Consider the following 16,785-nt stretch of genomic DNA (forward strand, 5'->3'; position numbering starts at 1 on the left):
TACTTCTGTGACAGTGTTTGCTTTCATTTTCTATTTGTTAGAATAAAAACTCCCTCTCAGGACTCCTTTGGTGAGTCCAGCGAGGTTCAGTGAGTTTGGTGCAGTGAGATGATTGGATGTAAAAGTAGATTACAAACATATTTGTTATTATTCGGGCCCACATGACGTGGACGAACATCTTATGACTTGGACGTGGGTCAGACATGACTAACCGACGTGACTTTCTTTATTCAATTCTTCATGCAGCAGAAGAAAGAGTGTATAAACAGCTAAACACAGTCCAAACTTTCCTCTAATGAGTCACCATGTCTCAGCAGCTGAGTCAAACTTAGCAATGCTCACAGAAAATTCCATTTATCCTTAAAGGTGCTGGACAAATTCATAGCTCGGACTGAAAGCAAACGTCAGAGCAGACGACTGAAAATCAGATCACTGAATATCCAGTCTGCTGACGATTCACTATAAATTAATTACCTTAGATGCACGTCAGCCCGTGTGTCTCAGCATGTTCACAGAATATTCTAGTACTCAGCTGATATGAAGAGTAAGACGAGCAGAAATTCCAGATGTGTTGTATTTTCAGGTCACACCTTCAGTCTCATGAAAACATCCATAAAATGAGTTCAAGGTTCAGCCACAGCCGCCTTCATAAAACCAAGAATGTTTGTCAAAGCTCAGTGAATGAGCACTCCACATTCTGTTGTAATATCAGACCACACAGTCTAAGGGTCAAGATGGACTCTGCAGCAGGGGTGTCAAACATGCGGCCCGCGGGCCAAAAGCAGCCCTCAAAGTGTAGAAATTCAAAAGACATTAACTACAGATGGTAAATTAGTAAAACTATAAATTTAAAATAATTTCTAGATCATGACAAGTTGTTCTGATCATAGAGTAAAACACTAGATTGTCATTGTTCTTTTGTGTCTCATTTTAGTAATATTTTGTCTTGGTTTTGTGTCTTTTTGTCCGATTTGTTGTTTTGCTTCTCGTTTTTGTCGTTTTGTGTTTCCTTTTTGTCTCGCTTGTGTTCGTTATTTTGTGTTTTGCTTTATTCCTTTTTTTGTGCAGCATTTTTGTCGTTTTGTTTCACGCTTTTGTCATTTTTGTCTCGTTTTTGTCAGTCCATTTTTTTGTCGCTTTGTAACTTTTTGGCTGAATTTTTTTGTCTCTTTTGTTTTGTTTCGGGTCGCTTCTCTCATTTTTCGTTATTGTGTTTCTTGCTTTTGTTGTTTTTTTTGTCATTTTTCTGTCTGACTTTTGTCATTTGTCTCACGTTTTTGTCGTTTTGTTTCTCGTTTTGTGTCTTTTTTTTGTCTTGATTGTGTCATTTGGCTATTTTTTTGTCGCTTTGTAACTTTTTCGTCTAATTTTGTCTCTTTTTTTGTGTTGTTTGTCACATTTTGTTTCTTTTTTTGTCATTTTGTGTCTGGTTTTTATAATATTTTGTCTGATTTTTGTTGCTTTTAATCTCTATATTTGTCTTGTTTTTGTCGTTTGTCTCATTTTCTCTCATTTTGTTTCTTGCTTTTGTTGTTTTGTGTCCCTTTGTTTTCTATATTATTTTGTCTTGGCTTTTTTTGGCCTTTTTTTGTCGCTTGATCATGCAGTAAAATCCTTTGGTTCAATTCCAAATAGCTGTGACTAAACATTGTGTACCTTTGTTGGCGCTGTGATCTGGAAGTTGTAATATGGAAATGATAAACTGAGGCTGAATGTTGGTGAAATTTAATTTATTTTTTCTTAAACTTCAGTTTGCTCATGATGTTTTGTAAAAAGATAATCCCTAAATGTGAACAAATTTGCACTAAAAGAAAGGAACCTTCAGGAGTTGTGGTGATAGTTTGCTTATAAAGTTTCCGTCGCCTCGTACGACACACAAACTGACGGACACACCTGCTTTACCCGGAAAGTTTCCAGGTGTGAGAACAGGCTCAGCTCCAAGGTCTGCAGATTCTGTAGCTCACATTTTCTACTTCTGTCTGTTGAACTTCTATGATCACACTTGCGTTCACAGCTTTATAGACTATATAGAAGAGCGAGTGAAATACAACCAAATTCTGAATAAAGTTCTGAACAGCACGTGAGGAAATGTGACAACCAGAGAACGCAGCATTTCCTTCACCGATATGTGGTAGCAGCAAACACTTCCGTTCTGTAACAACCACCTCACTCTGAACACCTCCAGAGCTCAGTGTGCCAATCTGTCGTCCCACAAAACAGCCAAAGAAGACCTTAAACAGCAACTAAGGATTATTTTTATGACCGATTCACTGATTCAGAGTATTTTGATTCTAAAAAATGCAATCAGACTTTCTCACTCCCCAGAGTGACACACAGCAATTCCTTGACGCTCGTGTCGTCCTGCGGGTCAAAATTCAGTTTGAAAATGTGGAAAAAATATATATATTTTCACACTGAACCTTCTGATGTCCACATTTTCAACATTTTTGGGGAATCTCTGAACATTTTTGGCATAAAAAAAGAAATGTTAAAATGTTTCTGAAGAACATTCACAAAAAAATCAACCAAAATCCAGTAAATTGTGCTGGATTCTGGTTGATTTTTTTTATGTAACAGCAGTTAAATATCACAATCAACAATATATCCATCAGATATTCTTTTAAAATAATCTGAAATGTGCACTTTGCTTTGAAATAGCTTAAACCGATTATCCAAATTGTTCCAGATTAATTACAAGTTTGTCATTTTAACCTTTAGTTTGCCTGCCATGATGAATCCAGTACAGCTCTGTGCACTCATTTGAGAATTTTCAACTTTTATATGCATAAAAATTACCCCAAAAAATTCATCTATTAACAAAACAGTTGAAAAATTAATTTAAGTGCACGGCTATTATATCCAACATAAAATAAAAGTCATACTTATATAATAAGGAACCAAGGAAGTTATGTTTATAAAATAATACATTTAATATTCTATAGAGTTTAAATTTGAATTTTTTGTTTATAGTATTGTACAGCAAGTTTTTACTGAGCTTTAATGTTAATCTGTTTATTAACCCGCCTGTTTTTTCTTCTTGTTTTTTTGTTGTATGTAAGTTGCTGAATATTTGAATTTCCCTCAGGATGAACTAAATATCTATCTATCATACAAGTTTCTAAGAGGGGTTAAAATCCATTCGTCTTTCATTTGATCTTTACTTTCAAATCAACAGAATATGATTTTATTGATATTCATCCCTTTTCTGATGTGAATTAATTTGTCTCATGATGAATCAGTTACAGATCTGTGCGCTCATTTGCCTTTGAGATGCACTGACTTCTGTTAAAAATGACTCAAACCAATTAATAAATTATCAGAACAGTGACTGGTTAACGGTTGCACTTCTGGATCACAATCAAGCAAGTGAACAGCTATATCTTTTTTCTCTTATGTTTAGAAAATAACATCAAAGCTTCTAAGAGGGGTTAAAATACAAACCATTGGGGAATATCTAACAGTTAACAAGTGACCTATTATTTGATTGAGCGCTGCAGTTCTACATGTTTTTCTTTCCACGTGTCGATCAACCCTAAAGTAGACTTCGAGTGAAGCAAGAAATATTTTAATCTAATAAGGAAATATAGATGACAGAATAATAATAAATGCATAACAGGAGATACTCAGATAGTATTCGTATCCGATGCACATCCCTTCACTAATATAGATTCATTCGGTTGTTTTTTTTAAAAAACTGAGACATCTATAATAAAGCAATTTTGTGAAACATTGTGATTAATTTTCCTAATTAAATGTCATGCCACAGATGAGTTACACCATAAAGTTAAAAATCTGTTGATTATTTCTGCTTTGACAGTTTCTAGCTCCAGTAAGTCAAAACAACTCAGCAGCAAGATCGATGGTGAAAGTTTTACAAGAGTAAAAATGCACTTGAAGATGCGGATAGATCTGATTTAAATCACTGAATTCAATAGACTGTTTTCAATAAAATGCATCAAATTCGAGACAACAGAGCGTAAACTTCATGTCATGAATAATCAGTTCCACTCATTGGCTTTTGAGAAGCAAGAGAACCGGTCCACTCAGTTTTTCTTGCTGTATTGAGCCTGCAGGTTATTTAGAAGTTATGTTATTAACTGCCACAGTAATCCCTGTCTGAGTTTCAGGAGCAGCACCTACAGATTTCATCCAGGACACCAAAGTTCTCAGATCTCTGCAGTGTTTTGGATCCCACCAGTCTGACAGCCTGATAGCACACTGCAGCCATCACATAGTGCGACCTTGCCCTTAAACCAGCTGATTTATTAACGTTATGTTATTACCATTTAGTTCATCCTCCTGTGCCAGATGATCTCCTGTTAGCCAGACGAGGCTGGGCTCGGGCAGAAAACAACAATCAATGCATTTCAATGGGAGATGATGTAGCAGCTAGTGGATCCTGCAAACATAATTAGCTAGCTCTGACATGTCAGCCCTGTATACGGGTTTCTCATGTAGCCGGGGTGCTGGTGTGCCTTTATGACGGGGTAATTACGAAGTTACGTACCTTTTAGATATCTCCAGGAGTCTCTAGCAGTCGTAGCTGGTTTCCTCGGATAGCTAACTGCTAGCTGGAGGCTAGTGAGTTAGCGCTGGGTTGCTGCTAACGAATAGCCGCTGATGAATTCCACAATGTCAGAGCAGAAAACGGGCAAACAGCGCGAAAGGAACCCGGAGACAACTGGAGAGCCGGACGGCAGTGAGCCGGGGGAGCTAAGACATTAACCACTCCTCCATTGGGGCTGCTGTGCATCCTGTTAGCGACAGATAAACATCCCATCTGATGATTTCTCAAACACTCTTCCCTCTCCCGCAGCCATCTTACTTTAACTCCTCCCACACGGCTCCTGTGAGTCACAGCGACGCGGCTCCGCACCGCTGGATGAAGGCTTTAGAGAGCCAAAATTAAACAGAAAAACACTCTGACCCACTTCTACACCAACTCTGATAACTGTACACTGTGTACTAATGCCTATGTGGCTTGATTTTAAAAGAGAAACAGGTGGGAAAGGATTTCATGACAGCTGAGCATCATGTTGACCTTGGAGTTAGTTCAGTTTGTCAGAGTCCTGCTAATACTGGACATTTAGGGTCAGTACTGGCATTAGCTGGTAAATACACTCACCATGAAGACACAACTTGACTCCGCATCACCATTTGCTCTGCTACATGTGCTGCAAACAGTTCTGACAGTATTAGAAACAACTCTGATGAACAAACTTTGATATAAAATTACCTGAAGTATTTTTTTTCCGTATTATATTCTCTAAAAGACAGTTATTATGTTGAGCTATACCCTATTAGACAACATAAAACACTAAAACCGCTATTTTTGGGCAGGACAGTACTGTCCAATAAACAACTTATATATTTCTCTTTTGAATTTGCAACTTAAAGATGTAATTTCCATTTAAATATCATCTTTGATTTTTAGATTTTTTTGATAAAACGCTGTCATGTCCTTTCATTTTCAGTTTGCTTCAGCTCTGTACTTCAGTCATCGTTTGTTGTGTCTAACAGCGTCTGAGATGTGCAGAGAAAGACCTCTCTGGTTTTCTAGGTGAGGGAAGAATTTCCCAGAGGACACATGATGTGTTGTTGTTTCCTTCCATAGAGACCAGCATCACCAGGTAGACCTGGTCTGTTGTCAGGTGGACTTCACAGCGGTGCCTAAAGCAGCCCCTCGGGCATAAAGGAAGGCCTGATCAGAAGAAAAAGCGATGCCTGCTTAAACAGACACTTTATTCTAAGGCTGAAGTTTAGATAATGGATAAAACAGGTGAGGTTAGCATCAGAAGCAGCCAGTGGCAGAGACTGCTCAGGTGGCATCTGGGACAGAAAGCGAATGAGGAAGGAGAAGACGGCGACAAGAAAGAAGAGAACCGGAACATCTACACGGGCCTGAAGCTAAAAGATAAGTAAGGATTTAATGATCACTAAAACAAAAATATTCTTAATCAGATATCTGATCTTGGTAGCCTGAGGTGACTGGATTTATTAACTTTTTCAGGTTATATAACGTCTGAGGACCTGTTCAACAAGAGAATACTAATTAGAAAAGCTCTGATTAAATGTTGAATGCCTCTGCTGCTTCTGCCGGTTGATGTCCTGCTCTCATTGTGTAGATAATATACATAAGTGTGTTATATTTTAAAAAGCCAGAGCAGTTCCTTTAAACATCTCTGAACTTTTACTTTGAAAGTGTCCTGTACATCAGAGAATTATGTTGACTCCCAAGAAAAAGAATACAGTAAAAAACCAAAGAACTACAGAATACATGTAATGTTCAAAATCTTTAAAAACTTTGAAAATGACAAATATGTTTGATTATTTTTGCCATATTTAGATGCATTGAAGCAGTCATTTTACAGTCACACATTGTAAAAGAAATTATTTTGTCTCCAATTATTTTGTTTGCTTAGTTTTGTTCATTTTTCTAACAGTCAACAAATAAATTAATGTTTTTATGATTTTTACAGTTTTTTTCCAATTAACAACTTTAAAGAATATTCAAAAACAATTATTTCATTTTTAAAAAATCCTTTATATAAGTTTTTTCTTTCAAAATTACAGCAAATATCTGTAAAAAAAAACATTTTTGCTGATTGATATACAATAAAAAGAAAATATAATTTAATGGTTAAATATAATAAAATGAATGAATCACCTTTTATTGAAAAAATACAGATTTTTGGCCCGTTTTTTTTAGTATTGGTGTTAGTTTTTTGTGATTTGTTCTCTATAACTTATCAAAACAGGGAGAATCTGTAAAATGATAATTTATTTTTTGGATGAACTGTTGTTAATGACATTTACTTTCAGGGATGGTTTTATGTTTGAAGAATTGAAGCTGTCCTGATTTTGGTGACCTGGAGAGCCATTAACCATAATCTCTCTGTGACAGTTTCATCATGTATGCAATTTCTCATTTCCCTGCTTCTTCTTCTCATCATCATCATCGTCCTGGTTCCCTCTCAGCTGGAAGGAGTGGGTGGTCGATCCAGCAGAACAGTTTTATTACGTCTGGCTTCAAGTCATGATATTTCCCATCGTCTACAACTGGGTCATCATCATTCTGAGGTAAATCATATCTAAGCATCCTGCTAGTTAAGATCTGGGAACCTTTTTGATGAACCTCCTTGGTTGTGGTTTGGCAGGACATGCTTCACTGCGATCGCTCTGAGCTACCTTCCTGTGTGGCTCACGCTGGACTACCTATCAGACCTCATGTATACCACCGATATGATCATCACTCTTCATACTGGTAAGAAAAAGAAAATTTTGTGGATTCTGACTGAATCTTCAATATGTTTTGCTTCACATACAAAGCAAACATAAATATAAAAGAGCACTAATAAAGAAACATTTGAACTATCAAACATTATGAAAAATTGTTTTAATCTCCACAGACATCTAGATGGTTCTGCAACCAAGCACGCATCTCTTATTTTGAAATGATGAGAACACTTGTAGTCTTAAATATCACAATCTTTCCAAATGCTGCCTTCAAATTTGAATAGAATAGAAGATTTCTGCTGTCAGTTTTTCTATATATCCAAGACATACAGAGAAGAAAAGACGTTTCTCTCTCACCTTTGTATTCGAGCCATACATTAAAAAGGGATCAAAATACAGTAGAAGTAAAATAAAGTAAATATATGAAAATCAACCTCTGTGCACTGGTGGTAGAGGAACATAACGACAGCTTATTGAAGTGATATAGTGCAATATCGTAGCAATATTGTTGAGATGCAGAGCAGTTGAAATGGTTCAGTAATTCATGATGACATGTTGATAACTCTTAGGAGTCAGGTGTATTTTTTTGCTCTCTCATGGTAAAATCAACCTAAATCTTGTCACAGGAGTTGTAGAGGACGAAATGCACTCTGAGTTCTTCTGTCTTTAGGTTACCTGGATCAGGGCATCCTAATCAAGGATCTGACTCGGTTGAGGACGCGCTACCTGCACTCCAAACATTTCCTGAGAGATTTGGCCTCCCTGCTCCCCACCGACTTCCTTTACTTTGCCTTTGGCATCGAAACTCCTCTGGTGAGGATCAACCGCCTCCTGCGAATGCCGCGACTCAACGAGGTCTTGGATCGCATGGAGACTAGAACCTCCTACCCCAACACCTTCCGCATCTCCAAGCTCATGCTCTACATCTTTGTGTTGATCCACTGGAACGCCTGCCTCTACTTCGCTCTGTCCAACTACATCGGCTTTGGAAGCGACCGTTGGGTTTACCCCAACATCACCAACCCCGAGTTCGCCTCCATGAGACGTCAGTACTTCTACTGCTTCTGGTTCTCTGCCCAGATCTTCACCACAGTAGGAGACACCCCACTGCCGGACAGGGAGGAGGAGTATCTGTTCATGATTGCAGACCTGCTCATTGCTGTTCTGGTTTTCGCATCGATTGTGGGCAACGTTGGAAACGTCATCACCAGCCTAAGGGATCGTGATAACGTCTTCTTCCCCAACCACGAGCTGGTAAGACTGTCAGAAAGATGGTAAAAAAGTTTTATAGACAACAGAGTTCTTGTTTTCTGCTTCCAGGTGAAGGGGTACCTGCGCAGCCGTCACATCAGCAAGGAGCTTCGTCAGCGCATCGACAACTGGTACCAGCATCTCCACATCAACAAGAAGATCATGAGAGAGAATGAGATTCTGCAGCAGCTGCCGGTGCACATGAGGACTGAGATCGCTGTCAGCGTTCATCTTCCCACGCTCTCCAAAGTCACCATCTTCCAGAGCTGTGAGAAGAGTCTGCTGGAGGAGCTGGTTCTCAAACTAACACCTCAGGTCAGGAGCAGTTAGCTCGTGAAGTTAAGGAAGGCATTAAGGCTGCTTTGGTGGAGGTGTACAGTCCTGAAGCTACAAGCACGAGAGAGAAAAACAAACACAATCCACAACTTTCACATTCACAATTCAAACTATGGTAACTGTTGATGACATTTTCATCAACTTGTTTTTGTCATTTTGTGTCTTGTTTTTGTTGTTGACATCATACAACAATTTTCCTAAAGAATGAGTAGAGCAAAGCTATTTCCTCTCTTCAATTTTCCTTATTTTCATCCCGTTGTCAGCCTTGATTGAATGTCTCACTCTACCTCATATTATTAGGATCAGACTCATTCTTTTGACTGTTTCCCATCAGTCAGTTTGTCCTCTTGGTCAGCAGTAACAGCGAGCTAAATATCTAGCTTCTACTGCTGAGAAAAAGATCACGTTAGCATGGATTAGCAACCCTGTTACTGTCATTAGAGTAGAGTTAGCAAACAACAAATAAAACATGGAATAAAAATGCTACCATTGATGTGTAAATTGAACCAATCAAGCCTTTGATAATTTATTACCTATTGTTGATCAATATGGAGCAGAAAACTGGAAAACAGAAGGTTGATTTTTCAAACGCTTTTGGAGGAAACTCAAAATGGCCTCCATTTCAGGAATGATCCAGTTATAGAATACTCTGGTAACCTGCACTCTTAATCTTGTTTTGTAGATTTGCATTCAACACTTTGTCTGCTTTATTATTGTGGATTTGAAACTGCTGTTTGAGGCTGAAGAGGTTTTTCTCGTTGCTTTTGTCTGGCAGGTGTTCAGTCCAGGAGAGTACGTCTGCAGGAAGGGAGACGTGGGCCACGAGATGTACATCATCAAGGAGGGCAAACTGGCGGTGGTGGCAGATGACGGGGTGACAGAGTTTGCTGTGCTGAGCGAAGGGAATTTCTTTGGGGAAATTAGCATCCTCAACATCAAAGGTAAACCAAGCGGATCACACATGTTCTGATTTATTAATTCATGTAGGCTGGTGGATAAACTCATGGGACAGAAACAGGCCGATAGTTTAAACAGCTGCTGCAGAGTGGCTTTTTGTCTTACTGATGTGAATACACAAAGAAAGGTGAGGTTGGTTTATTCAACAAGGGACAGAATACATTATGATTCTGTTAAAGGAGTGTTAATAGACTCAGATTTGACTTTTGCCAGCCATTTCAAAGCTGTCACCAATGCTGCTTTTTTCCAACTCAAAAACATCGCCAGATTTATAAGTTTGTGTCTTCCAGAAAGACCAAGAGAAACTCACCCATGCGTTCATCTCTAGTAGATTGGATTACTGTAATGGTATTTTAACAGAACTTCCCAAAAAGAGCATTAAACGGCTTCAGCTCATTCAGAATGCTGCTGCGAGAGTTTTAAGCAGGACTAAGAGATCTGAACACATTACACCAATTCTACAATAGAATTTAAAACCCAACTGATCGTTTACAAATCCCAGAACGCATCTGTGATATCTTCAGAGAATACAAACCCAGCAGGGCTCTTAGATCCAAAGACTCGGGTCAGCTAGTCCAGGCCAGAGTCTGGACTAAACACGGAGAAGCAGCATTTAGCTTTTCTGCTACAAACTGCCAGTGGAGATTAAACTTTCATCCAATGTGGACACTTTTAAATCAAGGCTAACACCATTTCTTTTACTCATGCACCTATGCATGAGATCCGCACAGTATCCTTTCACTATCTGCACCTCACTGTAATGCTGGTATTTTTTTATGCAAAACATTTTCAATTGTCTAGAACACGAAGGGTGCTATAAACTTGCCTTGCCTTCCTTAGAGATGCTTCAAGAAGACAAGTATTTTTGAGCATTAAGAAGAAGAGACATATTTCTGGTGCTTTTTCAAGTTGCATTTTACAAAACTTAAATACACAAAAATCAATCATCTATCAGTCATTTATTGTGACAAACCAAATGCATGGATCCAGGACTCGTGCCTTCCTAAGAGCCAAAAGTATAAAATTTAATTCAATCTTATGAGGTTGTTTGTCTGTCATTCTACCCCCCAGCAGAAGGAAGGGATGTGGGGGTCAGTCTCTCCTGGTTTTGTCTAACTGTTCCACTAATGAGGACTCTACAGAATTATTTGTGTGTCTCTTAATAGACCGGATAAGGCCTCCTGAGCTCTCTGAGGCCTCAGGGTCGAGCTGGCCTCCTTATCGCAAACAAGAGACGAAGCTGCACATGAGTGAGCACACAGTCGACGTAAGAAACAAACCTAGTGTGGAATACTGTAATCCTTATTTTAAAGTACAAGCTGTGATAACATGTTTCAAGAATAGAACATTTATCAGGTTGTAACTGAGCTCCAGTTTAAGGTGTGGCCTGTAAACTGAACTCGTCCTCCAATTCATACGACCGCATTGGTCGTTTGCACCGTGCACCGGATAACGACCTATGCGGTCGTATGAACGTTTGCGCCCCTACGGGGAAAAGGAACGCATTACGGGATTTAATTCGCGAAACGGCTTTTCCGTCGCAAAACGGCTTTTTTCTCACTTTCCCAACATGTTTTTAGGGTTATGGTTAAGGTTAGGGATAGGGACAGGGATAGTGTTAGATAAGTTTGTTCATGATGACGTTTCACCTGCGACTCCAGAGTGTCGATATTTACTCAACCGCCAGAGGTCGCATAGTCAAAACGTAACACTGGGTCGTAATACGGGCGTGTACAGACGACCTGTGTGGTCGTTTTTGGTTTGAGGACAGGCTCAATTATCTTGTTACAAAGCATTATGAACAACCTGAAATTTCTTAAGAAAAATAAATTCAGTTTCACTAACATTCAGCCTCAGTTTATCATTTCCACATTACAACTTCCAGATCATGGAGTGTCTACAAAGGAACACAACATTTAGTCATCTGGAGCTGAACCCTATGGGATTCTAATTTTTGATCAAAATGACAAAATTCAGACAGGAAAGGCAAAAAAAAAATCCCGACAAAATATTACAAAAATGAGACATGAACTGACAAAAACAAGACAGAAAATGACAGAAAATGAGAGAAAAAATGACAACGTGAGGTACAAAACAACAAAAGCGAGACAAAAATAAAATGCAAAACGACAAAAATGAGAAACAAAATGACAAATGTGAGACAAATGACAACATTTAGACAAAAAAGACCAAAAACAAGACAAGATATTACAAAAATGAGACACAAAATGACAAAAGAACAATGAGCAATCGGTATTTTACTTTATGATCAAAACAATTTGTCATGGTCTAGAAATTATTTTTAAATTTATAGTTTTACCAATTTAAAATCTGCAGTTAATGTCTTCTCTGGAATTTTTACACTGTGAGGGCCGGTTTTGACCTGTGGGCCACATGTTGGACGCCCCAGCCATAGATGAATCCTCTGAGGTGGAAGAGTGAAGCAGAACAGAGAGAACAGTAAAATAGTCAATACTCTTATAGTGATAGCTTTAAACTGGGAGGCATGTTGGGGTATGAAGGAGTTCGGTCCACATGGTTGCTCTGTGTTACAGTTTTTACTAAAGTGCAAAAATCTGTGTGAATCTCACACTATAATAAATGTTCCTACAAAGTTACACTAAAATCCTGGAAGCTGTAGTTGCCAGTATTTTATTGTGTTGTTTGATGGAGTCCAGGATCCAGCATTTATGTTTTCTTCACGTAATGCTTGGAATAAATTAAAATCTCAACTTCAACTTCCAGCCCTTGTTCCACTGAATGAGTTTAAAGCTCTGGTGAAATCATCACAGTCTATCTGGTCTGTGTGCTCTAATGGTGTGTTATCTGTGTGCCAGTTTTAATGTTGTCACTTTGATTTGCTGTTTACTGTTTCTAATGTGATGCTGCTGCCCTCTTGGCCAGGTCTCCCTTTCAGAGAGTTTCTTTCCCACAATGAGCTTCTCAACCTTCCGTACCGGTGACAAATAAAACCTTAGTGTCCCAAAACATCAATGTATTCTTGGGATAAATTTGGGCTCCAACAATTAGTTGATGGGAAGAAAATTAAGGCCAATGTTGGTGCAAAAAAAATTCATAAAATGTGAACATTTGGAGCTTTTGTTGCCTCATGCGATACCTATATGTATATGGATGAGAACAAAAACAAAATTAGTTGCAAACTTAACTCCATATGTTGTTGTCCGGAAGTTGTAAAAAGGTAAAAAGTTGTGTATTTTAAAGCTCTCTTCCTAAATGAAGAGCTCTGACCTGTATAAGATGTGAGGTTTCTTCTCCACCAGAGCGGTGATCTCAGAGGGACTAACCTGGTCAAATAAATGCTAAATAAAAAAAAAAAGTGTTTTAAAGAAATCCCATCATGTTTCCTTGCAGGTAACAAGTCAGGCAACCGTCGAACTGCCAACATCCGAAGCATCGGCTACTCCGACCTGTTCAGCTTGTCCAAAGAAGACCTGACCGACGTGCTGTCCGAGTTCCCAGCAGCCAAGCGCCACCTGGAGGAGAAGGGAAGGCAGATCCTCACCAAGATGGGCATGTTGGAGGAGAGCGGGGAGGCAGCCAAGGGGAAGGCGGAGAAAGTGGAAACCAAGATACAAAGGCTGGAGGGCAACCTGGAGATCCTGCAGACCAAACTGGCTCGACTGATGGTGGAGCTGGAGTCAAGCAACCGCAAGATGCAGGCCAGAGTGGAGCAGCTGGAGCTGGAGGTGGCAGCACTGGAGGTTCAGCCAGAAGATGGAGATAAAGGAGAAGGAGCTCAGGGGAGAGAGGAAGGCGTGGGAGGGGAGGTGGAATGGGAGAGAGAAGAGGCAGAGGGAGAGGAAGAAGGGTTGAATGTAAAGATGAAAAAAACTGGACAGGGAGAAGATGGAAACGATGTGTCCAAAGAGGGAGACGGAGAGAGCACGAAAAGTACAAAAGAAGATGTGGAGAGGATGGTGGAGGGAGATAAATGTGGACTGAAGGGCTTGGATAATCAGGAGAAGAAGAAGGAAGACGATGGAGAGAAGAACCGAGACAGAGGAGATGACAGACCAGGGAAAGGAGACGGAGCTGAGATTGAGACTGAAAATGGGAAAGATGAAAAAAAAGAATGTGAGGAGGCTGAAGAAGACTCCAATCAAAAGGAAACGGGAAAGAAATGTGAAGGGCAGGGAGAATAAATGGAAAGCTGAGGAGAAGAAAGAGCAGGGTACATTTAAACTGAATGCATTTGGCTGTTTCATATGAATAAAACTACTGAAAACCCTCAACACACCAATGACAGTTCTGCAACGCAACTTTCCTCCTCTAGATGGCAGCATCGTACACACTGCAGATCAAGGTGTTCAAACTATCTGACAGGTGGCATCTGAATGTTCTGTTTATTTGTTCACTCCTTTCAAGTCTGAATTTGATAAAATTCCTATTCTTCCAGAGATCTTCTGTGCTTTTGTGCTTCAATTCCACTAACAAATCTTACATCTGGTGTTTTTATAGTGTTTTGTCAAAGGAAATGTTCATTTTCACACATTCACATACATATATATATATATACAAATATATATATATATATACACATACATTTTGATGGCAGATGATGATACTTTGATTCAAACACTTAATGAGCAGCGTTTGTTTTTGTCGTACCCAGAATGTTTAATTAATTTCAAACAGTGCCATACAGCAAAATAGTGTTTTTAGTGCTGTTTTCTCTATCACTGGTGGGAAATCTGAATCAGTCTTTAGAGGGATGCTGATAAATAGCAAGGGTTTTCTACAATATTGTATTAATAGCTTTGTTATTTTTATTTTTTTTTAGTTGTATTTTTTCATTTGTTGTATTAGTTTATGTTTACCTCACTTTCAGGGGGTAAAACTTAAAATCAAATGGCTCATTTGCTGTTGGCCAGCAAGAAGATTCTGCATATTTTAACATCCTCAAACAAAATGCAACAGAAAACTTACATTTTCTAATATCTAACATTATCAAGCACTGTTATATAATGCTTCTGGACTTTTACTGAAATACTGAACAAAAACATAGACAGCATGCACATAGTCTTCTTTTCTGATTTAAAGAAAAAGTTAAAAATCTTATTTCTATAGTTGTAAATTTAGCCAGTTGTGCACAAAAAGATTTTTTCAGCTGTTCAATTGGTGACAGATTCTTGAGTTAATTCAACTCAGGTCTGGTTTGGCTTTAAAAGGACAATTATTAGATGGTGTTACCAGTACACAGACACTCCTTTCATTGAAAACTATAACAGGTCACCTTTAAATGCAGCTTTATTCAAATGACACAACCTACAGATGACGAGAGAAACCAGAACAGGCTGTTGGATACCACTTGAATGTCTACAAATCCACCATTCAAAGAAAACTCTTTGGGTTTTTATGGACATGTCCAACAACCTGTCCACTTTAATGAGTCACCTGGGGTTTTAATTTCCATTAAAAAGCACAGGTTGTCTCTTAATTCACATAATGTAGTTACTTTCATTAGAAAAGCACAAGTTGGTCCTTCACTGACACACCTGTTGGCCCTTTAATGGCACACCTGTGCTTAGGTTGGCTCATTTATGTCACACTTGTAGTTCTTTGTTTCATAAAAAAGCTCAGGTTGGCCCTTTAATGATTCACCTGTACTTTAACTTTCATTACAAACACAAGTTATCACATTATTGACTCACCTGTCATCCTGGCTTTCACTTAAAAAAAACACATGTTGGCCCTTTAATGTATCACCTGAAGTTTTAACTTCTGTTAAACAAAATGCAACAAAACAAACAAAACAAAACACTAGTTGGACCTCTAATCACTTGTCTGTAGTTTTTACTTTCATAGCAAAGCACGGGATTGCTGTGTAATTACTAACCTGTAGTTTTTAATTACATGAAAAGCATAATTTAGCCATTTAATGTCACACCAATAGTTTTAGCTTCTGTATAAAAACAGAGCAGTAGCTGGCCTTTTAATAACTTGTCTATAGTTTTTATTTACATAAAAAGCACAAGTTAGCCATTTAATGCCACACCTGTAGTTTTTACCACCATAAATGATGACAGGTTGTGAGTTTTATTGTCTCACCTGTCGTCTTTCGCCTCAATAAAAAAAAATAAAAATCCCAGGTTGGCCCTTTAATGACGCACAGGTGACGCACTTCCCGGAAGAGCCGCGGGGACACAGGCCCCATCGCTACAACAGAACTGCATACAGAAGCACTTACTGATAATACTGCTCTGTTTGGATGTCAGTTTCATGGAGTACCGCCGCTAACACATATGGAGTGTCAAGAGGAAAAGCCAATCATCTATACCATGGAGAACAAGCCGATTGTAACATGTGAGTGTTTGTTAAAAGCCAGATTTTTTTCTGCTCCTGACAGTTAGCCTGCTAGCTGCATTCATTAGCTCCTTTTAGCTAAGCTAGCTGTCACCCTGATATTAACCAGCCTGGAGACGCTGCTGATGTGTATCTGCAGCGACTGGAGGCTTATTTTTTTACTTGTCGGGGCTGTAATATTTTCATCCGTGCATGCGACACCGCTGTCGGTGCTACATAGTCCCGTGGAGAGCGGTGTTTGTGTCGGCAAGCTACAGCTACATTGATTAACAGGCCCAGCTAACGATAGGACGTCACGGCTAGCTGCTGCAGTTTGGGAAGGATTTCATCCTCAGTTCCTCTCAGTTAGCAGCTCAGACTGGAGGGCAGAGACGATGTTTAGGAACTGTGCTCGGTTTTCCATTCATAAATCCCTTGGAGTCTTATGGAAACGTCTTATTGGGGTTATTTTAGGAGGTGGTGGTGGGTGACAGCTTCATCTCCCACCGCAGGCTGCTCCATTTTTAGCACAGTGACAGACCGGGTACAGCAGTAGACAGGAGCTGGGAAGGCAGAATAGGAAAGAAACCGTGGGGTTATATTCGATTTAAGAAAAGAAATTGAACTTATAATGGGGCTCAGGGAACACCTGGGTTGTCAGGTGTTCTACCTCATATATTCTCACAAAATTATTATTATTAT

At 39.1% G+C, this 16,785-nt stretch overlaps 3 protein-coding genes across 4 annotated transcripts in view; 2 read left to right on the forward strand and 1 right to left on the reverse strand.

Moving 5' to 3' along the window:
• The window catches only part of fhip1b (FHF complex subunit HOOK interacting protein 1B), a 36,287-nt gene extending 31,427 nt beyond the window's left edge, over positions 1–4,860 (reverse strand). For both annotated transcript variants that reach the window (XM_051958536.1, XM_051958537.1), the window contains exon 1: positions 4,508–4,860. The gene's annotated coding sequence lies outside the window, so the exon portion shown is untranslated. The remainder of the gene's footprint in view (positions 1–4,507) is intronic.
• Positions 4,861–5,766: 906 nt separating this feature from the next.
• cnga4 (cyclic nucleotide gated channel subunit alpha 4) lies at positions 5,767–14,200 on the forward strand. The gene is made up of 7 exons (XM_022199034.2): positions 5,767–5,918; positions 6,979–7,080; positions 7,158–7,264; positions 7,907–8,490; positions 8,557–8,802; positions 9,599–9,764; positions 13,153–14,200. The coding sequence occupies exons 1-7, from the start codon at positions 5,767–5,769 to the stop codon at positions 13,941–13,943; spliced, it is 2,148 nt and encodes a 715-aa protein (XP_022054726.2). The 3' UTR covers positions 13,944–14,200.
• Positions 14,201–15,917: 1,717 nt separating this feature from the next.
• Positions 15,918–16,785, forward strand: part of trappc10 (trafficking protein particle complex subunit 10) — a 33,819-nt gene continuing 32,951 nt past the window's right edge. The window contains exon 1 of the mRNA XM_022199043.2: positions 15,918–16,104. Within this exon, the coding sequence (XP_022054735.2) occupies positions 16,044–16,104 (61 nt within the window). The 5' untranslated portion in view covers positions 15,918–16,043. The remainder of the gene's footprint in view (positions 16,105–16,785) is intronic.

Source organism: Acanthochromis polyacanthus, chromosome 14 (assembly GCF_021347895.1).
Source record: "Acanthochromis polyacanthus isolate Apoly-LR-REF ecotype Palm Island chromosome 14, KAUST_Apoly_ChrSc, whole genome shotgun sequence".
NCBI classification, from domain to species: Eukaryota; Metazoa; Chordata; class Actinopteri; family Pomacentridae; genus Acanthochromis; species Acanthochromis polyacanthus.